This window comes from Rhinolophus ferrumequinum, chromosome 7 (genome assembly GCF_004115265.2).
Source record: "Rhinolophus ferrumequinum isolate MPI-CBG mRhiFer1 chromosome 7, mRhiFer1_v1.p, whole genome shotgun sequence".
In the NCBI taxonomy this organism is placed as follows: Eukaryota; Metazoa; Chordata; class Mammalia; order Chiroptera; family Rhinolophidae; genus Rhinolophus; species Rhinolophus ferrumequinum.
In genome coordinates, this window is record NC_046290.1 from 88,690,778 (window position 1) to 88,718,614 (window position 27,837).

The window sequence follows — 27,837 nt, forward strand, 5'->3', positions numbered from 1 at the left end:
CTCTAAAGCATTAGCAAAAAGCATATACAAACACACATATGCATACAAATATTTTGGCCATTATTACTGTATCGAGTTTTCCTTCCAATTAATCTGAATTAATGAAGTACACTGTGTTGATAATATGCATGGCTTTCCTCAACTCCTTACCTCGTCCATCAGTAGTGTATCCTGGGCCATGAGGACATATCTTTTTGTACTGGGCAGTTCCAGGAAGTGGGCACAGCTCACACTGGTGACCCCAGCCCCGGCCCCCATCGCAGCAGCATTCTGACTTTGTGACCAGATTACGGCTGCTGGACGCCATCTGACACATTGTCTGCAATACTTCTGCAAAGCAGAGCCCCTGTCGGTTGTCTGGAATGACAAAGCAGTCAGTCAAGGAGCATCAATGCCATGGATCCAACACTTCACTATTTTGATCTTCAAATTACATAGGACAATCACTACTTTCCTTCTCTGCAACAATTTTTAACGAAAATGGTTTATAATGTACGCATTATAAAATAACACAATGTCTGATATTCACATGTTCCAGAGGAAAATATTTTGTAAAACATTTTTCTGTACTATAAAATAAAAATTAACCTTCATTGCATTTTTGAAATATGGCATTTACTTTAATATCATTAATACAGCAGAGCTGACCTCACATCGCAAATATTTTCTTTTGGAATTAAATCATCCCCTGATGTAAGTTTTACCAAAGTCACATTTTCCATAGTTTAATTAATCTTAATTTTGGGAAGACTATTTAAGACGGTTATTTACATTACACATAGATGTGCATACAACACACACGTACAAATACGTCATTTTAGTAGTGTGTATCTTTAGGAAGAGGCATGTGGATTGGGAGATTTGTTTAGCAGACAAGGATATATATGTCGAGCTCTTCTGTGATTACATCATAAAACAGATGTTTTATTTACCAAGTAAAATATGCTCGTATATCAACTTACCAAGGCATTCAGTGCCTGAGGAACTTGACTGAAATCCTTCATTACACTCGCACCTGTAACTCCCAATAGTGTTAACGCAACGCCCATTTTCACAGATTCCTGGCTTGGTCCTGCATTCATTTTCATCTTTAGAAAAACAAATAATGTGACTAATGAGCAGATTATAAAATTATAATTTAAAATTATCTTCTAATGGGTTATATAACTTATTTAAAGCTTCTTCACCAAAATACTAACATGATGGGCTAAAAACTACTCGTGTGTGAACACTGCTTCATTTTCAACCTCATTTCATTCTTCCAGGTAGGTTCTTTCTTAACAAAGTGTTTTCTTTTTTCCCCCTCTGTCCCCCACCTCCCTTTCGGGGATGGGGTGGTGTTAAATGGAGAACTGGCAAATTGGCCTCCAAAAGGGATAGGCTTGTCCTGAGACACCAGACAAGGAGGGGAAGAACTTTGGGGAAGAGGATGTCAGTTTTTGTGATATGAGAGCAAGACTGGGGGCACAGAGATGGTGTTAGGGGAGCGTGATGAGTAGGATAAAAGAGCAAAATGGTTTTATTAAAATTCTCTACATCCTTACTTATTGTGTTTATTTCATTTCACGTTTTGTAAATTTCATTTGAGGTTTTTTTCAGAAGCCATTTTGTTAGGGGCATAAGAGAGCTCTGGGCAATGGATTCTTTTTGATAAATTATTTGTTTTTCATCTTTATATTTTTTAATTATCTAAATCTTCAATTTATTGATATTTATTTTGCATGTGTTCTCTTTTTATCAACATTTGCCTTAAATGGCTTATTTTCAATCTGTAAAAAGTACAGACCTGGATTTAAAACTAATTTTTAAAAGTACATTTATATGTTAACTAGCAATTTCAACTATTTATATCTATTACGACTACTGATGTTTGAATTCTTACCTGCCATGTTATTTTGTTATATATTTACCATGCTATTGCTCCCTTCTCTCAGTATTTCTTTTTTTTTTAATTTTATTTAAATTTATTGGGGTGACAATTGTTATTAAAATTACATAGATTTCAGGTGTGCAATTCTGTATCACATCATCTATAAATTACATTGTGTGTTCACCACCCAGAGTCAGTTCTCCTTCCAGTATTTCTTAAAACAGTCATTTTCTATGTCCTCCTCTCATCCCCAAATCACATTTGAAAGTTACAATCCTATTTCTATTCTTCCAGTGGTAACCATGAAACAACTTCAATACACACTCTTGATAAATACTTTTCGATCAATTATCAGTTTCATAGCTTCTGGCAATAACAATACCTTGGCATGAGTTTACTTCTGCTCTCTCCCTGTGACACCCGCCATGTTGATATGATCTAGAAATTTTAGTTTGTCATAAGTTTTATGCACTATGAACGTCTAGTTTAACCAAATAATGAGGTTTACTGGTTTCTTGACTCACTCCTGCTTCATGTATACTACTTCTTCCTCATGGATTAACTTTTAAAAATGTATTAGAGCATATAGCTTGGAATTTAGAAGGTATGTGGGTGGTAAATATTCTAAAACTAAAACATATTTCTGACCATTTTTTATTTTGCTTGTCACTTGGATTGAATATAGAATTTCAGTTCAAAAGTATTTTCCCTTAAAATGTTTTTTAAAGATTTTTATTTAAAATATAGCTAACATACAATATTATATTAGTTTCAGGGGTACACCATAGTTATTCAACATTTACATACCTAAAGAAGTGATCACCATGATAAGTCCAGCAACAATCTGACACCGTACCACGCTATCACAATATTATTGACTATATTCCCTATGATGTACATTACATCCCCATGACTTGCTTGTTTTATACCTGGAAATTTGGGGCTCTTATTCCCCTTTAATCCCCCCACCCCTTTTAAAATTTTTCAATTACAGTTGACATTCAATATTATTTTATGTTAATTTCAGTGGATAGCATAGTGGTTAGACACTTATATACTTTAAGAAGTGATCCCCCTGACTAGTCTGGTACCCACATGGCACTACACAGTTATTACAATATTATTGCCTATATTCCTTATGCTATAACCTATACCCCCATAACTACTTTGTAACAACTAATTTGTACTTCTTAATCCCTCCCCCTTTTTTCACCCACACCCTCAACTCCCCTCCCATCTGACAAACATCACAATGTTTCCTGTAACTGTGAGTTTGTTTCCATTTTGTTTATTTTGTTCTTTAGATTCCACATATAAGCAAAATCACATTGCATCTGTCTTTCTGTCTGACACTCCACTCAGCACAATACCCTCCAGGTTGATCCATGCTGCCGCAGATGGCAAGAACCCATTACCTTCCACGGCTGAGCAATATTCCATTGTATATAAGTACCACCTCCTCTTTATCCATTCTTCCATCGACAGATACCTAGGCTGCCTCCACACTTTGGCCATTGTAAACAATGCTGCAATGAACACATGGATGCTCAGGTCCCCTTGAAATAGCATTTGGGTTTCTTCAGATAAATACCCAGAAGTGGGATTACTGGGTCCTTCCTTGTCTCTTGTTATAGTTTTTGTTTTAAAGTATATTTTGTCTGGTGTAAGTATGCTACCCAAGCTTTTTTTTTTTCTTTCATTTCCATTTTCATGAAATACCTTTTTCTATCCCTTTACTTTCTGTCTGTGTGTGTCTTTAATCTGAAATTAGTCTCTTATAGGCAGCATATGTAAGGGTTTTGTTTTCTTATCCATTCAGCCTTCTTATGTCTTTTGATTGGAGCATTTAATTCATTTACATTGAAAGTATTTGTTGATAGATATGTAGCTATTGACATTTTATTATTCATAATTTTGATTTTTTCTATTCATCTTAAAGTCCCTCTGAGATTCCTTGTAATACTGGTTTGGTGGTAATGAATTCCTTTAGTGTTTTCTTGTCTGGGAAGTTCTTTATCTGTCCTTCTATTTTAAATGATAACCTTTCTGGATAGAGTAGTCTTGGTTATAGATCCTCGCTTTTCATCATGTTGAATATTTTATGCCAATCCCTTCTGACCTACAGAGTTTCTGTTGAGAAATCAGCTGACAATCTTATGGGAGCTCCCTTATATGGGAGTTGCCTTTCTCTTGCTGCTTTTAGGATTCTCTTTGTCTTTTACCTTTGCTATTTTAATTATGATGTGTCTCAGTGTGGGCCTCTTTGGGTTCACCTTGTTTGGGACTCACAGCACTTCCTGGGCTTGTATGTCTATTTCCTTCACCAGGTTAGGGAAGTTTTCAGTCATCATTTCTTCAAATAGGTTCTCAACCCCTTCCTTTCTCTCTTCTCCTTCTGTATCCCTATGCGAGTATTGTTACACTTGATGTTGTCCCAGAGGTCTCTTAAACTATCCTCATAGTTTTAAATTCTTTTTTTCTTTTTGCTGTTTTGATTGGATATTTTCTGCTACCTTGTCTTCCAAATTGCTGATTTGATCCTCCATTTCATCTAGTCTGCTGGTGATTCCTTCTAGTGTACTCTTCATTTCAGTTATTGTGTTCTTCACTTCTGACTGGTTCTTTTTTTATGGTTTCTATGTCCTTTTTTATGCTTGCTGTCTCTTTGTTGAAGTTCTCACCAAGTCCCTTGAACATCCTTATAATCATTGTTTTGAACTCTGTTTCTGGTAGGATGTTTGCCTCCATTTTTTGTTGTTTTTTTAATGGAGTTTTCCCATTCTTTCATTTGGGATGCATTTCTTTGTTTCCTTATCTTGGCTGCTTTTTTTTTTTTTTAATGTATTAGGTAGATCTGCTATGTCTTCCAGTCTTGGCAGGTGGCCTTATGTAGTAGGTGTCCTGTGGGCCCCAAAGGCACAATCTCCCTGGTCACCTTCTCCAGGTACTCCAGGAGTGTCCCTTGTGTGGGTTGTGAATGCCATCCTCTTATAGTTGAGCCTTAATTGTTATTGACACATAAGTAGCTGGGACTGACCCTCAGGCTGATTGGCTGTGGGATTTGGTCCCATCCACAGCTTACAGGCTGCTGTACGGGGGGCTTACCCCACTGAGTGGGACTCGCCCCAGCAGGCTCTGGTTCCTGTTGAGACTGCCCATTATGTGTGCTGCTTGTGGGGCTAATTGCGCATTGCTCTGCTTTGGTCTGAAGCCACCCTACAAGTATGTTGTTTCTGGGCCTTTTGGAGGAGCTCTGGTGCAGACCCAGGTCACCCACTGCCTGTGACCTGCCAGAGACTACCTGATAGGAGCTACAAAATGATCCGTTGTTGTCCGCTGCCTGTGCTAACCATGGAGGCATGTGGGAGAGGCCACGCTGCAAACGAGGACAGCTGCCACCAGTACTGGGCCTGGGATAGCTCCGCAAAAAGCCAGGACACCCCAAGTCCTTCTGCCACTTGCTGGCTCCCTTAAGGTTCAGCCACTGATAAAGCCTTATGAGGTACATGAATTGGATGAGGCAGGGTCCCTTAGAATGCTTTAAAACTATTGTTCCATTGTTTTCTTTTACTGTTCATTTGCAGGAAATCTGGTTTTTCTTTCTAAAGAGAAAAGAATGTAGGATTTTCTTTTTGCTCTTAGTGTTCTGAAATTCATCTTGATGTGTCTTGGTGTAGATAGTTATTTCTCTTTTAGGAAAAAAAAAACTTATTACAGAAAATTTAAGTATATACAAAAGTTTGAGCTATGTTATGGATTTAAATAATTGTATAGTGTCTGTTTTTTCTAGAATCTGAGGGTTCAAGGTCTGTCTTCTTGATTTAAATCTATTCCTTATTCACCTTTAATTGTTTGAATTATTTTTTTCAAGAGGGCTCTTGTTGGTATACTGCCTGTGTTCCTCCACGTTTCATATGAACAATATAGGTAGCTTTTATACTTGAAAGATAACTAGATGTGTCTCAAAATCTTAGATTACTTTTGCTTTACTACCATTGGCATTGAGAACTACTGAGGAAACTTGAAATAAGAGCAGCTTTAATTTTTTTCTACCTTGTAGGTCATTTCTTTTTCTCTCTGGTTGACTAGAGCCATGAAAATTTACCCACTTCCTCCCCCCCATTTTTGCTGTTGAAATTTGTAAATTCACTAGGGTATATCTAGTGTGATGTTGTGCCATCTATGAAAGTTTGATTTCCAGCATTCCACTTTCTATGCTTTGACAATTTCTAGATCATATCAGAATCACCAATGACTAACCATTTCACTGTCCATTACTCTTGTCTCTGCTCACCTCCTTCTACCTACTTTGTGCTTAATCCAGTGTAGCAGGACAGACTAGAGAAAAACACACAACCAGGGCAGGTCTCACTTTAATTCAAGACTCAAATCTCCAATGGGTACCAATACTTCCTTGACAATCTCACTGTACTTCCTGGCATGTCCACACTCCCATTTTCTAAAATGACACGTTAAGAACTCCTTCATTTCTCTGCTATGAGCACACTCATGTTCAACCTTTTGTCCTTTTTCAACAGCTGAAGTATCTCTGTTTTTTCTCAAAGGCCAAGTCCTTGCACTTGTTCCTCTGGTTTGCCTTCCAAGACTTCACAATTCTCCTTTTCTAAATGAATCATTTCCTCAGCATACATTTACTAATAACTTCCACCTTAAAAAAACCTCGTAGTAACATATTAACCCTCCAGCTACTGCTACATTTTTGTTCCCCGTAGGGCAAAATTTTCTTTTTTTTTTTTTCCTGCTCAGTGCTCTGACTCAGTGCTCTATTTTACTTTATTCCAGCTTTATCGAGGTATAACTGACAAATGAAATTATAAGGTAGTTAAAGTGTACAACATGATGATTTGATATACATGTACCTTGTAAAAGGAATCCACTCATTGAATTAATTAGCACATCCATCAACTCACATATTTACATTTTTTTGTCTGAGTATTTAAGTTCTATTCTCTTAGCAAATTTCAATTACACAATAGTGTTATCAACTATAATCACCATGTTATACATTAGATCCTCAAACCTTATTCATCTTATAACGCCAAGTTTGTACCCTTTAACCAACCTGTCCCTATATCCCTAACACCCACCCCCAGGCAACCACTTTTTCATTCTGTTTCTGTGAATTCAGCTTCTGTGTTTTTGTTTTCTTTTTTAAGTTAAAAATTTATTGGGGTGACAATTGTTAGTAAAGTTACATAGATTTCAGGTGTACAACTCTGTAATACCTCATCTATATATCACATTGTCTATTCACCACCCAGAGTCATTTCTCCATCACCATATATTTGATCCCCTTTACCCTCATCTCCCACCCCCCTCCCTGCTTACCCTCTGGTAACCAGTAAACTATTATCTGTGTCTATGAATTTTTGTTTTTTTATTTGTCTTGTTCTTTCATTGTTTTCAATTTTATATACCACATATCAGTGAAATCATATGGTTCTCTACTTTTTCTGACTTATTTCGCTTAGCATTATAATCTCAAGATCCATCCATGTTGTCGCAAATGGTACTATTTCATCTTTTCTTATGGCCGAATAGTATTTCATATATACCACAACTTCTTTATCCATTCACCTATTGATGGACACTTTAGTTGTTTCCATGTCTTGGCTACTGTAAATAAAGCTGCATGAACACTGGAGCACATATGTCTTTATGGATAATATTTTCAGATTTTTTTGGATAGATGCCCAGGAGAGGGATTGCTGGGTCATATGGTAATTCTATTCTTAATTTTTGAGGAACCTCGACACTGCCTTCTATAGAGGCTGCACCAATCTGCATTCCCACCAACAGCGTATGAGGGTTTGTTTTTCTCCACAGCCTTTCCAACACTTGTTATTATTTGTCTTGTTGATGATAGCCATTCTAACGGGTGTGAGGTGATACCTCACTGTAGTTTTTATTTGCATTTCTCTGATGATTAGTAACTCATACAACTCAACAACAAGAAAACAAGCAATCCAATTAAAAATGGGCAGAGGGCCTGAATACGTATTTCTCCAAAGAGGATATACAAATGGCCAATGGACATATGAGAAAATGCTCAACAGCTTTTGTTTTTCTAAGATTCCAAATAGAAGTGATACCATGCAGTATTTGTCTTTCCCTGGCTTATTTCATTTAGCATAATGCCCTCCAGATTCACCAACTGTTGTTTGAAATGACAGGATTTCCTTATTTTTAAAGGCTGAATAATATTTCATTACATGTACTATATATATGACATATATGTACATGATATACATATATGATACACATGTATATGACATATATGTACATGATATATACATATATATATCTATATATATGTATGTATGTATACATCACATTTTTTTGATCCATTCATCCATAGACAGACACTTAGGATGTTTCTATACCTTGACTATTGTGATAATGCTACAATAAGAGTACAGATATCTATAAGAGTACAGATATCTTTTTGAGATAATGGTTTTGTTTGCTTTGTACATCCAGAAATGGGATTGCTAGGTCATATGGTAGTGCTATTTTTAATTTCTTGAGGAGCCTCCATACTCCATACACACTGGCTGCACCAATGTACATTCCCACCAACAGTGTCAAAGGGTACAGTGCACAGGGGTTCCCTTTTCTCCAGATCCTCATCAACACCTATCTCTTGTCTTTTTTATCACAGTCATCTTAACAGGTGTGAGGTGGTATCTCATTTTGGATTTTTTTTTTTGGATTTACCTAATAATTAGCGGTGTTGAGCATGTTTTCATATACCTGTTGATCCCATCTGTGTTTTCTTTGGAAAAATGTCTATTTGGGTCCTTCGCTCATTTTAAAATCAGATGATGATGATGATGATTACCAGCTATTGGGTTGTATGAGTTCCTTGTATATTTTGGATATTAACCCCTTATCAGTTTGCAAATATTCTCTTCCGTTCTGTAGGTTGCCATTTCATTTTGCTGATGGTTTCCTTTCCTCAGCAGAAGCTTTTTAGTTTGCTATAATCCCACTTGTTAATTTTTGCTTCTGTTGCCTTTGTTTTTGGTGTCAAATCCGAAAAAAGAGTCATTGCCAAGACCAATGTCAAGGAGCTTACCTCCTATATTTTATTCTAGGAGTTTTGTGGTTTCAGGACTTACTGTCTAGTGTTTAATCCATTTTGAGGTAATTTTTGTGTATGATGTAAAATAGGAGTCCAGTTTCATTCTTTCACATGTGGCTGTCCAGTTTTCCCAGCACTATTTATTGAAGAGACTATGTTTCTCTATTGTATATTCTTGGTTCCTTTGTCAAAAATTAATTGACTGTATATGTATGGGTTTATTTTTAGGCTCTCTATTCTGTTCCATTGATCTGTATGTTTGTTTTTATGCCAGTACCATAGTACTTTGATTACTACTGCTGTAATATAATTTGAAATCAGGAGGCATGATGCCTCCAGCTTTGTTCTTTCTCAAGGTTGCATTGGCTATTGAAGGTGTTTTGTGGTTCCATACAAATTTCTGGAAAGAATGATCTATGTTTGTCATTTCCACTTCCTCACCTGATTCTTTTCATAACTCATGTGCTCTACTCCTACATGGAAACTGTTCCTGAAGAAGTCACCAAATCTAATTGTTACTTCTCTGTCTATATCTTACTCTGTATCTCAGCAGCTTTACAAGTGACTATTCCCAAGTGTTGCAATAATCTATTCTTTTAACTCTCATGACTCCGCCATGACCTGGAGAACTTATCTTTAAATCTATTCATTTTGGTCTTCTAAATATTTTTAATCACTCTAAATATTGGAGTGCCCAGAGCTCAGTCACTGCTTGCTCTCTCTCCCTCTCTCCTCATCCAATCTTACGATTTTTTCAATACTACCTATTTGTCAGCAACTTACAGCTATGGCGCATAAATATATCTGCTTACCTAATGTTACCACTTGGAAAGCTAATACATATCTGACACTTAACATAGTTAAAACAGAATTTTTATTCTTCTGTGACCCCAAATCAAACCGATTTCTTTTAATCTTTTCCTTATTAGTTAATAGTAGCTTCATCTAATCAATTATTCCACTAAAAATCCTAGGACTCATCTTTCATATGTCTTCCTTCATCCACTATATCTAATCAATCCACTAGCCAGTTCTGTTTATTATCCCCAAAGTATATTCTGAATCCATCCATTGCACCACATTTCTAAGCTGCTATGGCTTTAATCTGAGCCTCTTTTATCTCTCATCTGGATGATTAAAATAGCCACCTAACTGAATCCTCCTTCTGCTCCTACCCCCTTACAATGTATTATCTATCTACAAGGCAACCTGAGATCTTAGACAATAATAACTAACAATTGAAAATTTACTGTATGTCAAGCACTGTCCTAAGGGTTTTACAGCAAATCACTAATTTAATCCTCCCAATAATCTGGTGAGGTTAGCGATCTCATTATTCCTGTTTGTTTTTGGATGAGGAATTTTGAGGCACACAGGGAAGGCAACTTGCCTGAGGTCACAGAACTAGTAGATAGGAAACTGCATTTCTCATCTTCATCATCCATCTTCTTGGCCCACACTCTGAATCGCTCTGCCACAAAACACTCAGCACAAAATCAAACTCTTTACTATGGCTTGCAACGCCGTTGCCAACCTCTGGACTTCATTCACCTCATGCCACTCTTCTGGCATAAACTCCAGCTACACTGGCTTTCATTCCTGCCGTAGGGATCTTTGCTCTCGTTAGCTCCGCATTTTTCCTTTCCAGGTCCCAGCTCAAAAGTGACCTCATCAGAGAAGTCCTCCATGAAAAATGTATTCTAAACAGTGGCTCCCACTCAATCACTAAATTTTGTTTTCTCAAAAAAGATTTACCACTATATTATCATGTTGACTATTTCTTTATTTGCTCGATGTCTGTTTCTCCCTGACTAGAACATAAACTACTTGAGGGGATGGAGGGAAAAAACTTGTCCTTGTAGTTTATTTTGATATCCTCAGAACTATAAACATTGCAGCTGTTCAATAAATTAATAGAAAACAATGAATGACTGTTCTGCAACATTTTCCATGGAGCAGTGTGCTCTTTTGATATGCAGATTTAAATATTTCCTACAAGAATTTCTTCCACAAATACTCAGATATATTTAAATATATACATATTTTTGTTTTATTTGTTCAGTTTTTTTCCCCCTGAGGGAATTCATTTATGTACATATTAAATTTATTTGTCTTCTTCCTCTATCATCTTATTAGTCACCTCCATATCCACACAACTGATTGTGTCTTCATCCCTTTCTACTTTTTATTGCTCCTAACGTGACTTTAATTTCTGTGGTAGCTTTATTTCTTTCCTAAGCTCGTTATGTCTTGATACGGTTTCATCATCTTTTTCAGTTTCTTCTATTTGGATTTTTAGTTTTCTAAACTCTTCCTCTGTTTTCTGAGGTGTTTTAATCCAATTCTTGTTTATTTTCCTGTCTTCCTTTACCCCGCTCCCCAGCATATATACCTTTGTTGCAGTCTTGTGTAATTATTCATCTTTGAATAATTTTCTCCAGTTCAGCTGTTTGCTGAAAAACAGTACAGCAGAAAATCACCAGTTTCAATTCAAGTTTGTTCTATGAATGCTCTCTTACCAAAGCTGTTATGCTCTCTGTCCTTGGGGCATTTATACTCAAACTTTCAGGTAGTTTAGGAGGTCAGCGCGACTCTGAGCAAAGTTCCTTAAGTTTTAGCATGTCACTGTGATTTCTCTTTCACTTCTATGCCTCTTGACACTGCAGTATGGAACTGGGCTTCTACAAAAATATTCCATCCTCCTCCCAATCACCCAATTCCCTTATCTTCTAATCAAAGGTTGTGAGATGAACGTTTTAAATTGGGGCTGTTACTTTTAGAGATATCTGTATTCTTTTTCAGTCTGTAGTTGTGATCACCTCTTCACTTAAATTGAAACAGTACTCTCCCTTCCCTGTTGTATTTCTAAAACCTTTAAGGGATGGGAATAAAGTAACGTTTTTCATTCCATCATATTTAAAACAAAGCCTTCCTTCCCGTCAATTACATTTAAATAATGTTAATGAAGCCCCAAAAGTATTCTGTTGGTATTTACGTTAAAATTTAATGATCTTGGTAAAATTTTTCTATTTATTAGATTTTTTCTATTAATTTATTTTTTATTTAAAAAAATAATTATTGGGGCATAATATATTGCATAATCTAAATTTCTGTCTCTACATTTAGTTTTCTTTACAGAGGTTTTAGATTTTCTACATAACTTTCTTTTTTTTTTAAACTGTAGTCATCACATATGAGTATTTAATATTACAAAATTAAACAGCCACAATTTCTAAATATAGGATCTTGGTTCAATTCATTCCTTTATATCACAATTATTTATTAAGTGCTTCTTATGTTCCAGACACTTTTGATGTTCACAACAGGGAACAAGAGAGACAAAATTTACTTCCTTTGTGTTAAATTTTATTGAGGACAGTCCATAAGGAATATTAGATATGTAGACATTAGTGAGATGGGACTCACAATTTGAAAAATAACATATGTATATATGTGTATGAAGGAAACACAAAAATTATACCATTACATTTATAATAGACTCACAGGTGGTATTTTAAGATCTACTTTATTTTCCATCTTGCTTCAGAGCAAGTCTTTAGATAAGACTTCGCTTTCTCCCCATATATTAAATTCCTCACAATGAATACAACTGTCTATTTTTAGTATTTTCAACAATTGTATGATAAAAAAGATACACTGTTTGGATAAAAGAGACACATACAAACATACACACACACAAATACACACATACAATCATACCACCACATTTGTAATAGATTCAAATATGATTTACTTTTCTCTTTGCTTTTGATTTACACACAAAATGTGGAGCAATCATTTGAAGTAGTTCTCCAAAAAGGAAGAGTGAAATATTAGAAGAATGGCCTATGTCTAAATGACCTATGACATGGGACTCCTATGTCTAAATTTCTCACTCAAATGTCAGAAATTGACATAGCTGAAATAGGAATCAGCATGGTTTGAATTTTTTTAAAGATTTTTATTAAAAATATAACTAACATACAATATTATATTAGTTTTAGGGGTACACCCTAGTTATTCAACATTAATTCTTTACCCTGTAATATTTTTACCTAATTTTGCATTTGATATTATTTTGTGGTAATTTTGTTGGATTCCAATTTCATTGTACTCAGCACTCTTATTTATTTATTTATTTATTTATTTATTTATTTATTTATTTATTTTTGTGGCTTTACCTTTCATTGTGACATTTGTAAATACTTTTTTAATATTTTGGTTGTTCATTATGAAATTTCTAATTGTAAAAACACGTCTGAATAAAATAAAACTTCTCTACAAAGAGTTTTTTGATGATCAAAAACAGTTTTATAGAAGTTTCAGTAATCAACATGGTATCATGAAAAGCTTGAGGATCAGCAAAGTTTTAGAACATGTATTTTTTGTAGCATCTTTTAACAATGAAACACTTACAAGTGTATAATGCTGCCCTGGGTCGTCTTTTTTTTTTTTTTTTAAAGAAAGTTCATGGTACCATAGAATATTAGAGCTAGAGCAGACATACTTCTCCCACTCAGATCATATAGTTTCTTACTGTTAGATGAGGAAACTGAGGCACAGAGAATTAAGTCACTTTCAAGTCATTCAGCTCATTTATGAGAGATCCAGGAAGAAGAAACATGGGTTCTTAATCTGATCACAATGCCTACCCCCTCTTCCCAGGAAACACACATATGAATGTAGTAACAATATAAAGTAAAATTCAGCAAGTTAGAAAAATAAGAAATTTCCGTGAATAAAAAGTAAAACACATTTCTAAGTATTTTAGCTGGATGAAATTCAAACACACATACATGCTTAAATAAATAAGAGAGAAATAGATGAAAATAAATCTCAGGTACATAAGAAACCAGGACGGTAAACAATGTCTTCCATACACGTTATTTCTACCCTTCCGTATGTGTTAGTATTCACCGTGTGCGAGACTTTGAGGGACATACATTATTTTGTAAACTTCTCTACTCCTAGACTTAGGAGGTCTAGCTTAATCTCTGGGTCTTCAGATCTTGGAAGAAAAATGTTTTTGAAAAAAGCACCGCATAACTGAACCTCTGATACAATCTATTTTGAACTTTAGTAAGTAGAGTATTTGAATAAAATATCTAATAGATTAAAAGAAACTCTGAAATCCAATCATAACCTGATGGGTTGTTGCATACATTTAAAAATGAATTTTATGTTACACATGTAATTCAGGAACTCACTCTTTTGTAAAAAATTAAAATTGACAGATATAGTTAAATTCACTTCAGACCAGTAACCTCTAATCTCAAAATCTTCCCTGGAGGTAATTCTTTCGATGATTATTAAAAAACATCTTTTCATGTGTATTTACTTGCTTGTATATGTCCCTACGGAAAGCATAGTATTATTTATAATTTCCTTTAAAGTATGACACATTGCATATATTGTTCTGTAACTATATATTTATAATTCTTTTTACTTCCGTACACACATATATCTTACGCCTTTTAACTGCTGTTGACATTTCATAGCATGGATATGCCATATTTATTTAGCTATCCTCTTATGATGGCACTTAGGTTGTTTCCTATTCTTTTTTGTTGCTGTTAATACATGTAAAATTGCAATGAACATTCTTTCCCTACAGTAGATTTATTTTTAAAAAAGCTTTACTGAAGTATAATTTAGATGCTGTATAAAACTTGCGTGTTTCAATGTGCAATGCAATGATTCTTAGCTAATTACAGTCTTGTGCAATCACTGAGATTCACTTTTAGAATGCTTCTATCTCCCAAAGGGATTCATTTCCAACCACGCTCTGTATTCTGACGCCTAGCACCAGGCAATCCCTAATAGATTCATTTTAAGAAATCTTATTTTGTTTTTTGTTTTTTCCCCCTCAAATAAGACAGTATTAGTAATCTTCAAATGTTCCTCCAAAAATACCCATATTTTTCTGGGTTCTGGAGGTAAGGAAGGAGCAGCAGGTTCTTAATTAAAGGAGGGGGAGCCACTTCTTCTCAAGGAGAAGGAAGACTGTGTACGGGGCTCCAGTGTCCTAGGTGAGACTTTGAGAATGAAGTGCTGAGATAATGGATACAGAGGCCACGAGCAGCTTCCATGGCATGAGACTTTGACTTGCATTCTAAAAATCACAGCATTTTAAACTCTTGAAGTCATTTTAGATATCTAGCCCTACCTCCTCCCTTTATAGATGAATTAACTGAGATTCAAATATGTTTTTTAAAAAAAACTGCTCAAGGTCACAGAGCCAGCCAGCCTGTAAGAGGTTTCTGGAGATTATCTGTCTCTTTACTCTCCTCATTCATGGGAATGTTTAAAAAAAAAAAAAAAAAAAAAAGAAAGAAAGAAGGAAGAAAACATTAACTCATGCTTTTATTTTGCTACATGAGCCTAACTGTTTCAAGGCGTCTTCCTACACTTGTTAATTTAGTGTTTTAGAGTTACAGGACATAGAATTACAAGAGACAAGGGGGCATATACTCTAGGACAGGCATAAATGCCACTGCATTTCCAGAAGTGATTATACTGACATGGACCCTGAGATAGAAGGAAGAGGTCTGGGTACAGCACAGCCTTGAACAGCTGGAAAAATTGCTGGCTTGCGGTTCGGATGATTTGGGGGCAGTGGCAGAAGTCTGTGCTGGAGTAGGACATACACCACATCATCACTGACAGCCTTACCTACGCAGCCTTCTCCATCCGGCCTTCGGGTCATCCCGGGTGGGCAGACACACATGAAGGTGCCAATCAGGTTCTTACACATCATGCCTCTAGATTCACAGTCATGCAGCCCTTCAGCGCATTCATCCAGGTCTACACAATATTTTTAAAAGAGAAAAATATAAAATTCTCAGGAGCAGACTATTGTTTAGGACTTTTCTGTCACAGTTTTGGTTTTCTGGCTCTTACAATGTAATTGTATTCTGGGACAGAGAAGGAGGAGCCTAGGCTTTTTCAGCTGTTGGCTCTATTCTAGACTTAGAAGTTTCAGCATTGGTCCTAGTGGCAAGAAATTCAGGAAAGGGCACTTTGTGCTTTAATAGGAACCCAAAAGGATGACAGTGGGTGGGTCCCTCGTCCCATCTTATTTTCGACTTGATTGGACAGACCACCAAGTGTCTTCTCGTCCAGATATGGAAATGTACCAGCAAAATGCTGTCATAAACATTTCTGTAAAGCTCGATAAAATCATTAAGATATACTCCTGGCACGGCAAATTAAGTTCTAATTACACCCTTGCCTGTGGCCATACCTTTGCACATCTTCTGGTCTTCCCTGAGGGCGTAGCCAATGGGGCACGTGCATTCATAGGACCCGAACGTGTTCATGCAGCGGAAAGCACACAGCAGTGGATTCTGGGCACACTCATTGATATCTGATCAAAGAAACACACAGCCATGGCTCAGCGCCCAGGGTTCTTATTATTTGTGTAAATAAACACTGATGGATGAGGTTGGTGCAAAAGTAATTGTGGTTTTTGCAATTATTTTTAACCTTTTAAACCGCAATTACTTTTGCACCAACCTAATGTTTACTTGGCAGTCATGCAGAAAGCAGCAGGACAGTAGAACTTCCACTTGCAGTATGGAGAACTGGGTACGTAACAAACTCACCCTCTTACAAATAACAACTATAAACTCTGGAAGTCAACTAAAAACTAAGAGAAGTCGTTTTTAGTGGTGAGTCAAAACTCAGCAAACGACCGGCAAGGAACAAATTCCCAAGGTTTTTTTTTTGTTTTTTTTTTCCCCCCTTTTTCTGAAATTACCCTGTGGATGGCCACAGTCCTGGCAGTGGCAGCACCTGGCAGCTAAATTTTCAATAGAAACTTTCTCAGCTTCTGTCTAGAGGAATCAGGGGCGGGAGCCTTGGGGCCACCCAGACTGTTGAAGAGTGAGGGGCAACCCCAGAAAACAGAGGGCCAAAGAAGGAAAAACACTATTATTTTACGCATAAAGTCAGCCCAAGTTACTGACTTAAGCATGCATGTGTGGGGAAAATCAAAGAAGCTAGCCACGAAGGTTTACAGAGCAGAACTGAAATCTGAACCACTGTCTTCCACAGCCCTGACAATCTGCTTTTATGTTCCTCCAAGTTAAGACAAAAGCATCAACATTCCTAGAAGTAATATAACTTATTCCAGAAGATACCATTCACAATATCCAGGGTATAATCCAAAATTAACCCACATAATGAGGAGCCAGGAAAATGGGACCCAATCTCAAGTCAGAAGACAATCAACAGCTGCCAAGTCTGAGATGACCGAGATGCTGGAATTATCAGACAAGGGCTTTAAACCAGGTATCGAAACTATGCTGAGTGAAGTGAAAATACATTTGTAATGATTATAATCATTAATAGGTTATCAGAACAATATAAATAAAAGCTGAGACATTAAAACAACCCATTCTGTACCAAGAAGAAATGGTAAGAAAAGTATCACTTGCCTTCACAATTCATCATGGGCCCTGGCTCAAAGCCTTCATTGCAGTTGCACTCAAAACTGCCAATAACATTGGTGCATGTACCGTTTCCACATGGATTGCCGATTGAACATTCATCAGTATCTGAAAAAGAAGAATGAGACAGTGCTACAAAGTTTGGAGAAGTTTTCGCTTCACAGGAGCACGTGTATGAATATCCACCTGGCACCGCACATTTCCAGGTCACCGCAGGGCACCCAGGACTCTCGCACCCTACTCGGTCTTGGCTGTCTGGCTCTTGTGCTGTGCAGAGGACCCCGAAGGATCAAGCGTGCAATGCTCCGAGCCCACAGACCGCCGTGCTTGCCCTAAAAATCACAAACCCAAAGAGGAATGTGGTCTTCTGCTACCAGACCAGGGGTGGAAAGTCATAAAGTAAAATGGATGTCTTTGCCAGTTAGTGGTTTGGCAACTGTAAATCTGTAGACACATCAGAGTTTGTATATTTGGTTGAAGGCAGAGGTTGGGCAACTCTCTCCATCTTCACATAAATCAGACCTACTGGAAAATGTAGGATGGGAGAAGAAAGAGCAATTGCTAACTACTTAATTCTGGCTTTGCAGATCCCACCACCACCCAGGGTGCCTGAGAGACCTTTTGCTGAATATGAGAAATAATACAGAACTGTAAAAGTGTATGATGTGGAGTCAACACTCACCCACACAGCGTACTCCAGTGTAATCAAGGTTGTAACCCATGGGGCATTCACAGCGAAAAGACCCGTCTGTGTTGATACACTGACCATTTGAACAAATGCCCGGGCTCTCAAGACATTCATTGACATCTAAAATATAAAATTGCCCATGAACTTCCTCATATAAAAAGATATGCCAAAGCTGTGTGTATCTATTCAACAGACTTAACATTTCTAAAACATATGAACATTTCTTTTACCAGAGAAATATCTAATGTATTTCATATACCACAACATAGTTTTATGATCAATGTAATGCACATATGCATATATAAATATTGTGTATGTACACTAAGTACAATATACTATATATTATACAGTAAAATTCCATGGCTTATAAAATACATGTACAGTAATATATTCATATGAAAGAAGACTACAGAAGTAAAATATATCAAACCACACCTTCACGGGTATCATGAAGACTTGGAACAGTTCCGTGGCCATAAGGACACAAATCCTGGAATGCAACTACAGAGAAAAAATACAAATTCCCCATTACTGAAGAGTCTCAACTATAGAACTGATTAACAGTATGCGTGACATGGGACTTACTTTTCCTCTACAAAGCTGTTTTTGACAAGAGTCTTTTATTTTTATGACTTATTTCAAAAGCAGCACTGAGCATAGGTAGAAACAGTCACCTGAGCTTGCCCAGTTCCTTCCAGGGTGCCACTACTGAGGGATTCTGGTTCTATCTATTTGCTCATTCTCTCTGCCCTCTGCCCATTACACTCAGAAGCCACTTTTGACCTAGAGACCAAGCCAGTTCTGAGCTTACTAGGAATGATTATCCTACAGTTCAGCTGTGCTAAGAAAATAAGACCTGGAAGCTCTTGGTCTCTTCCAACAAATGGCCACTGTACTGACTCAGCTTCTCAGAATTTTATGTAAGATTCTGAGCCCAGCTTGTGATGTAACACCCACGTGGGATTCCCACCGCAATTTGGAATATCATTTTCATCCTCTCCTTGCATCTCCTACCCTGCACCTCTCAAATTCATTCCTTTGAAAGCAATACTAACCTTGAAGGAATAAAAGTGAAATCACAGGGTACCTATCCACGCGTACATGTGTTGAATAGAAAAGTTGAAACAAGTCTCTCAGATTAGGTTGTTCACTGAACCAGTCAAGTTTCTATGTGAGGGGGTAATTTCACCCTCCAAATAGTCATAAATTACGCAGTCAAACTGAATTTCTAACAAAATTCCCAAACTAGCATAACGTGGTGTTTCCTGTCATTGCCCTTACCTTCGTCATCTTTGGGGCACAGCTCACAGGGGTCCCCCCAGCCCTCTCCTGGCATCTTACTACAGCAACATTTTGCCTTTGTGGTGTTGAAAGCTTTGGGTACAGAACACTTTCCATTTTCAAAGTTTGTGAAGCAGAAGCTCTGGCGAGTATCTAATCAAGAAAGCAAACATCACAGATCTCTTCACTGATCATTTTAAAAGATGAAGAATAATTTCAAAACGCTGTTTCTGACAGAACATTTTTCACCGGCCGAGCACATGATGCAAATTACAGCAGCAGTGAAAAGACAGGTCTGGGAAGCCTCAATTGCTGACTTCACTTTCCAATTTAAGATGACCTGTCTATAAAATTTTATTTAATTATTTAAAACAATTAAAATATTTTTATAATGTGATGGGGAAATTTGAGAAATTATGCTCAATATTAAATGATTTCCAAGTCTCTTTCTCCATCCTTGCATTGCAGCCTAAAAACAACAACAACAACAAACCAATCTAGGTAACATTTGGCAAAAACAACTCATATACCAATGTATAAACAAATCTATGCCAACAACAAAATGAAAATGGTGAAACAAAGTCAGAATTTTACTTTTAGTATGAAATTCAAAAAAATGTAGAAACAGAGCCAGTAATTCAAAGCACCTTAAAAATTATCCAGTGCATACACTTTTGAGACCTGTATTTTTAATTTACAGATGATGTGTCTGCCACAGACATGTCCTTTGCAGTGATAAACACTCGCACGATGACTTACTGTGCGGCTCTGAAGTTTCTAAGGGTGAATTGTGACAGAGCAGTTATCCCAAAGCTTACCAAAGCACCTCCGTCCATTATCAGACAAGACAAAGCCAGGCGGGCAGATGCACTGGAAGCCCCCAGGAGTATTGGTGCAGGAACCAAAAAGACAGATGTTGGGATCTTCATCACATTCATTTATATCTGCAGAACAGCAGGAGGATTTAGTAGCTTAATCAAATCACTACGCTGTTCCAGAGAAACAATTTGATCATCCTACAAAGGTCCACCACTGGCTATTTACTACGACACAAGAGATTACATTATATAAATGTTTTACTTATTCTTTCAAAGCAAACGATTATTGCTTCAAAAGTCAAAGATTATATCCAGTTTCAACCAACTTATCGCCCCAGATTTCCAAGTCCACACCATCCAGCTCCTGGCACTTGATCCCGAGGGGTGTATGTACGCCCACCTGCCGACCTAACAGGACCAATTCAATGTCTTACAGGCATCATGGGCTCAGCTGTCTCCTTCCCTGATGCCCCTCTCAGCAACCCAAGTTGGGGTCCTAGAGTCACCTTTATTCCTCACGCTGACCTTTAAACTCCATCTGCAAGCAGCATGTGGCAGGTGGTCTGTCAATTTTACCTCCGCTGTACATTCAAACTCAACGTCATTTGCCACGGGATTACCATAAATCTTCTGACTGTGGCATCTCCCTCTCTTCTCTTCCTAGTGCCACCAGGGCTGTCTTTTTAAAACACATGTGTGTTTGAAAAGCTGTGCCTATGGAACTAGGAAGACTCAGACACGTTTTGAGAATTTTATCATTCCCACCACATCCCAGAATGGTTCCTTAAAATAAATAAGGATTCCTTACCGGTGATATTTGGCATTTTTTCATCGGAAGTGCTTATCTAATGGGTTACTTTAACTACAGAAATAACCACTACCCAACTCCAGGTACATTAGAATGCAAACTCCACGAGGACATGCCATGTCTGTCCGTCTGGATCACTGCTGCCTCTTCGGCTTGGTCTAGCATAGGGTCTGGCACATACTATTTTCTCAGTTAATATCTGCAGAATTTTCATGAGTCATATCACATCCTTTGTGAAAAACCCTGCAATGCTCCACACTGCCTGCAGGACTAAGCTCGACGCCCCTTACCACACTGTGTCGCGTGTGTTTTCAAACGGCTTCCTGTGTTCCCTTGCCTTCTTTGATTAGTAAATTCCTATCCAACATTTAAGAGCCACCTCACATCGCCACTCCTCTGTGACAGGCTTCCTTGACAGGCCATCCTCTCACCACCACCATCATTACTCACAGCCTCCTACTGTGCTCCTGCAGCCTGAACATACCTCCAGGACAGAGTCTGTCACGTTGGATTGGAAGGAAGGTTTGTAAAACAGGTTTACTTACAGAATAGGGCTTTTCTACTAGACAGTAAGTTACCTGAAGGCAAGGACTATGTTTTTTATTTCCAGCTCCTAAAAGGTGCTGTATTCTCTGCAATGTCCACTGAGTGTTGGAATGGATATGTGTGCGTGTGTGTACCTGTGTATACGTGTGTGTGTGTGTGTGTGTGTGTGTGTGTGTGCATCATGTTAGGAAGCATCTCATCTGGGAAAAACTGGTAGAAGAGATTCTAGTCTGAAGGAAATATTCTTAGGAGAAGTTAATCAAAAAACCAATTTTTCAGAGGTGCAAAAGAGTGACTGGATAAAGAAAATAAAACATTTCTGAAGTTTAATAAAATTGCAACTGAATCATAGATGTCTTTCACTAAGAGAAAAGGTGGCTGAATCTTTTTGATACAAAAATACATGTATTTCCATTTCCCTCCTAATGGATGACACACTGCTACTGTTATTGTTCCATAAATAGATGGATCAGAGGGATAATGAGATTAAATATGGAAAAAGAAATGGAAGAACGGATATTAAACTTTTCAATAAATTTCTTACTAAGATACTTCCAGTATTATTTATTTTTCTTTAGTATTAAAAACACTAGACAATATTACAATGAACTATACAAATCAGACAGAAAATGGAAAAGATGTAAAGACCAAATTGGAATGGCTAGGGATTCACATTATAGATAATTACGTGGTCTGAAAAATAATTAAATTTCATGAAGTAAACTGTTTTCTTCAGTTCTGTCTATATAAGTCCCTTGAATGTGAATAGCACAGCTACACAGAATTTCTTTTTTTAAAAGCTGAATTATTCAAAGGCAAAAAAACCCCTTAGCAATCACCCTAAGATGCTGGTGCTTCTGAATTTCAACAAGACCGTAAAAAATAATTTGCATAAAAGTGAAATAAAGTAACTGTAGAAAGGTCGGCCTTCAGTCATATCCACCTGGAAATTCTGGGACCCACTTTTGATGTGGTTACAATGTTCTTATAAGCTGGAAGAGTTTCAACAGAAAAAAAACATCTGTTAGGGCAAATGGATTAATATTTTCTCTTTTGACATAAGGCCTTCCCAAGGAAAAAAAATGTCTCAACAGCATCGTCAAGACTTTCTGCTTCACATTTCTAGGACTGTGGATACCTTTAAGAGCTGTTTTAAAATTGGTTGCCAAAGATTATGATTTTTGTAGACACTCCTTAAATTCAGTCGAGAGTCTCTATTGGCATTTGGAAAAAAGATAAAGAGTACACTGAAAATTCTCTAAGTAGTGTAAGATTTCTGTTAATGAAAAATCCCACATCCCTAAATTCTGTATTCCCTCCATTCCCCCTTCCAATCATTTTTGATAGTTCAATAAAACAGATGTTGGCAGCTGCATGTTTAATTCTTTGGGTCAGTATGCCTGCGGTGGTTTGGATTTAGTAGACTTCCATAGAGTCTGTGCCAGGTCTTATTATACTGAACAGTTCATGGACCTCAGAATAGATGTGAGTCTCACCGATGCAGTTCTCGCTTTTGACTTCATACCCTGGGGGACAGATGCATCTGAAGGATCCCTCCAAATTCTGACAGGTGCCAGGGGAACAAGAGCCGGGAAGGGCAACACACTCATTAGTATCTTTAAAGAGAAACAAGAGAAAAAAAATGCTTCAAATATGAGGTTAATTGTTGTCAGGTGATATTAACATAACTTCAACTCAGGCCCTCTGATCTGCCTGGTCACTATGGACAAATAATGCATTGAGATACTCTTTTGACATCTTGGGTATTAACTCATTTGACAAGAGGCTAATTTTCTTGCTTTGTTTCCTTTGTCTATTTTTACTGAGACATGGACAGCTTCAAGTTCTGTCCCAAGAAAAACACTGCGCGTGAGTTGTTCCCAGTTGTTGACTTATTCCTTATAAGGAATATTTACCATGATATCTTTACTAGGTCATGTGGTCAGATGATCAAATGAAATGTGAATGAGTCCCGAAGTGGGGCTGGGGGGGAGGTCACATTACTACTTTACAAAACAACATAAATAAAGACTGTTTATTGTTTAGATACTTACCTATACAGTTCTTGCCATCTGGAGTAAGTTCATAACCTTCGTTACATAAACACTTGAAGGAGCCAATTTCATTAAAACACCGTCCATTTCTGCACACCTGACCAAAAAAGGAACTGCACTCATCTATGTCTGTAAGCAAACAGGAGTTAGCTTTTCAGAAAGAGCTCTCAGAGGTATATTGTGTCACAGCAGAACTTAAAAACATATTTTTTGGTACACAAACTACAATAACCCTACACCATAATTTTTCACCAACAGAGAAAAATGGCTCATATCAAATCATGTGACATTTATAAGGTCACATAGATCCCTACTGTATTTCAACCACAAGGGCACATTTTTGATATTAATATAACTCAGAAATTTATAACCAAATAACAGTGGTGGGTTTCAGGTGAAGAGTTCCATTTTTTCCAAGTGAAAAAATATTTCTTTTCCCAAAGGCAAAAGGATATATGACTTTAACTTGACTGAGTAGTTTGCAGTTGACTTTACCAGGAGATAAGCTGACTTCATTCAAAGGACAAACAATGGAGCTTATTAAATAAAGAAAAATCAATTATATTAAAAAGATGAAAAAATTGCTGCCGTGTTTTGCTGACAGAATACAGAATTTGAAAAAACAAAACAAAACTTCGGTGTTAGGTTTTCAGTTAAGCTTAGGGTTGATTGCATTTGAGTAATTTTCTGGGTTGTTTGAAGACTGTACTTTGATCAGAGCCATATCCGTATCTTTAGCTCTCCCTGGCTGTACAAAGGGTCTGAGAAACTATAGAGAAGAAAGTGGTAGATGAATAAAATGTCCAATTAGCTCTAAAATTTTTTCACAGTTGTCGAATTTTGAAAAATAAAGAAAACTGAGAGGAACATATGCTGGGTTAAATTAGAGGGTAGCTGCCTTTGGGCTGTGATGGTCCCATAATAGTAGAAAGGCTGAGTTATTTTCACATACCTTATAGGAACGTGCGAATTAAAGTTACATTGCCTGACACGTGGTAAACAAGAAATACCATCAACATTTGTGGTCATTTCTCTTACTATCTCCTCCACCCGATACAGGCACCTTCCCTCCACTCACTAGCAATTCTTATTTCAATCAATGTTGTTAGGGGCAAAATTCTGTACCATGCAAAGGAGACAGTTTTATTTTCCACTGAAAACCTACAGTTAGTAACAGACATCAAACAGGCTTCTGAGGGCTGACCTGGAAATACAGTCAGTCATCATGCACTGTTTCTGTGGCAAAAGGCATCCCGGGCTTCAAAAATGAAGTTTCAACACACAACATGTTTTAAGTTGGGGACTGTCAGTATTTGAATATAAATCAAGAATGGATCATATGAAATACTTGTAATACCACTGAAACAATGACAGGTCTATCTTTGATCCCATCTAAGGGGTCAAAATCACTCCAAACCAGAAAGCAGTCCCAATACTTTTACTATCACCTGCATGACCTTTCCCCCTGAATCTCTTGGTTGACTGGCAGAAGCACTCAGCATGGCAGATGGCTGTGTTATTTAAGCCAATACTAAGGCTTTAGTTAACGAGAAATTAGCCAGTGATAATACACACCTTTTCACACACATTTGCAATTTTAATAATAAAAATACTTCTTTATTCTTTGATTTTATTTTTTTGTTTCAGTGTATTGTGTAGAAATGAAATAGAAGCACCAGAAGACTGAGGGCTTACCCAGACAATCGTTATTATGGGTGAGTTCAAACCCTGGGTAGCAGAGACAGTTATAGGATCCAACGGTGTTTTTACAGGTTCCGTTTCCACATGGATGGCGCTCACACTCATCAACATCTGCAAAGAAACATTGGCTCAAAGGAATTCCGTTTTTAACTGGAAAAGCATAGCCTACCAAACATTCACATTATTTTAAACTACTCACTCACTTAGATGTTCCTCATGCAGCACTAGGAACCCATATTTACTTAAGGAAAGTGTAAGTATAAGGTAGAGAAAACTCTAAATTATAAAATTGTAAGAAAATGTGCTGACTAATGACTTACAGGCACATATAACACTCAGACCGAGGCTAAGCAAGCAAGCCCTTAGCGGAGATATTTTAATGAAGAGTTTGCTTGTCAATTGTAATGATACCAATCTCTTGAAACAACTAACACAATTTGTTTTATGAAGCATTATAAACACTCCCCCAGAAATGTATATACCTTAATTTGATCAGCACAACAAAGATAAACTTCAGTTTCCTAAATTTTACGAATCAGTGGCATGAATCCAAACTGAAGAAGTCTATTAGAACTCGATATTATTAGCCTTCAAAAACATGGAATTAAGAAAAAATTTCAAAAAGTCATCCTCAAATAAGAGAGCAGATTCCCTGGACTGTGAATCCAGGCTGCTGAAACCCTTCTATCATGCAAAACAAGGTGTTGTTCCTTAGAAAGGAAGCTTTGTTCAAGCTAGGTAGTACCAAAGAGTCTAGCTGACTTGTGTCATATAAATTGTTAACACTGAGGGCAGATTTTCGCCATATGAATTTCCCATTCATAAATCTCACATATTTTTTAGCTATTCGTATTCTCTCCCTCAGAGAGTGCAGCCAGGAGAAGCACATATAAGCAAGGATTCTCAGAAAGCCCACGCAAATACGGCCAGATCCTCCATTTGTCTTCTGTACAAGCATCCCCTAGAGAACCCTACCGACCACCACGGGAGACGTCCGTGGGGGCACTCTTAGTCGGCAGTGGATAAACACAGATGTTCTTCCGGTGGTCTTCATTGTATGGCTGTGCCATAATGTAAAACTAGTTCTGCAGTCCTGCAATCTGAGTTCACCATTCATGTAGATGGCATCTTGAATATCAAAAGAGTCGATGCACAACTTTAACTTTTTAACTTTTTCTAAACTGACAACATGCTAATTACAAATAGCCAAGTTTTAAATTTGAGTTTCTTCTTTCGGTGCAAAGTATGGAGAGTCTCTCGGCAGAGATAGAGCCAGTGGCTGACATCAGATTTAAGTGGTTCTGCTGAGTTCCAAGACATCCGGCCCATCTGCTTTTCAAATCTTATTAATCATCAGCTCAACAAGCACTTACTGAACACTATTACTACTTAACTAACCATTACAACAGCTACTGGAACTTTTTAAAGAGTTTTGCTACATTTGCTTCTAAAAATTGTTTTTAAGAGTTAAAAAACAAAAGAAGCAGATAAATCCCACGCATTCAATGATTCTGAGGAAAAAGTGTAGTGGGGCTGTCAAAACAATGTATACAAGTGGACTTTGGTCAATGATGCTCAGGCAGTAGTTTACCATAATCAGAAGCATCTGGACGCTGATGGTAACTACTTTGAGCACCTCTTGTAATTGCAGAAGTCAAACGTGACTTGTAGTCCTCTTTTGTTATCGGTATATATTGAGTATTACAATTTTAATTGTTTTCCTTTCTTAAATGTGTATGCATTTTTTGGTACCCTCTGCATATATGTTTGTGTGTGTGTATATATATTCTTTTTAATACTGTCTCTCTTACTACTCTGTTGCACTCTTGCATTTGAAAGGCTTTCTTGAGTGGGAACAGAGAGGGGTAAAAGGCAGCTGATCCTGTGGTGACGTCCACATAACCCTGCGTGTCCCAGGGCGCAGGTTAAGCATGTGAATTGAGCGCTATCTGGGGGAAAGCTTGTGAACACTGAACTGAGGAACATACTGTGGTGTGTCCTTGCTTGCAAATTTTACATTGAATGAAACCATAAACAGTTTCACATTGTTAAATTTTTGCAGGACTGTTTCTGACAGAGACATGGTAATTCCTCATGGCAAGTGACTGAACTGTAATCTCTTCTGGATGCTCAGCTGCACTTCACCCCCCCGGAACTCAGGTCCTCCTCTCACCCATGCACATGGTCTGGTCTTGAGAAGCCTTGAAGCCATTGTGGCAGATGCACTGGTAACTTCCTTGCAAATCAACACACAGGCCATGACTGCAAACATTAGGAATTTCTAAACATTCGTTGCGATCTAAAACAAAAAATAAAACACATGTTACCCATATCTGATTTTTATTAAGATTCCTTTATTTTTTCACAGGCACGTTTCTATAACCTGCTATTAATTATTACAGAGAGGTTGAAAATGAACCATAACAACAGCTGAATCAAAATAAAGCCAGGCTTTAAAGTATCCAAGTCTTTCTCTTTTAAAATCATGCAATTTTTAATGTTGATTGGTATCTCGA

General features: G+C 37.3%; 1 protein-coding gene across 1 annotated transcript in view; it reads right to left on the minus strand.

The window, feature by feature from the left end:
* Positions 1-27,837, minus strand: part of FBN2 (fibrillin 2) — a 264,303-nt gene that overhangs the window by 18,149 nt on the left and 218,317 nt on the right. The window contains exons 45-57 of the mRNA XM_033111165.1: positions 27,495-27,620; positions 25,316-25,432; positions 23,621-23,749; positions 23,063-23,182; positions 20,213-20,338; positions 19,395-19,547; positions 18,549-18,614; positions 18,108-18,233; positions 17,414-17,533; positions 16,219-16,341; positions 15,648-15,779; positions 963-1,088; positions 151-357 (exon numbers count right to left, since the gene is read on the minus strand). Coding sequence (XP_032967056.1) covers positions 151-357; positions 963-1,088; positions 15,648-15,779; positions 16,219-16,341; positions 17,414-17,533; positions 18,108-18,233; positions 18,549-18,614; positions 19,395-19,547; positions 20,213-20,338; positions 23,063-23,182; positions 23,621-23,749; positions 25,316-25,432; positions 27,495-27,620 — 1,671 coding nt within the window. The remainder of the gene's footprint in view (positions 1-150; positions 358-962; positions 1,089-15,647; positions 15,780-16,218; positions 16,342-17,413; positions 17,534-18,107; positions 18,234-18,548; positions 18,615-19,394; positions 19,548-20,212; positions 20,339-23,062; positions 23,183-23,620; positions 23,750-25,315; positions 25,433-27,494; positions 27,621-27,837) is intronic.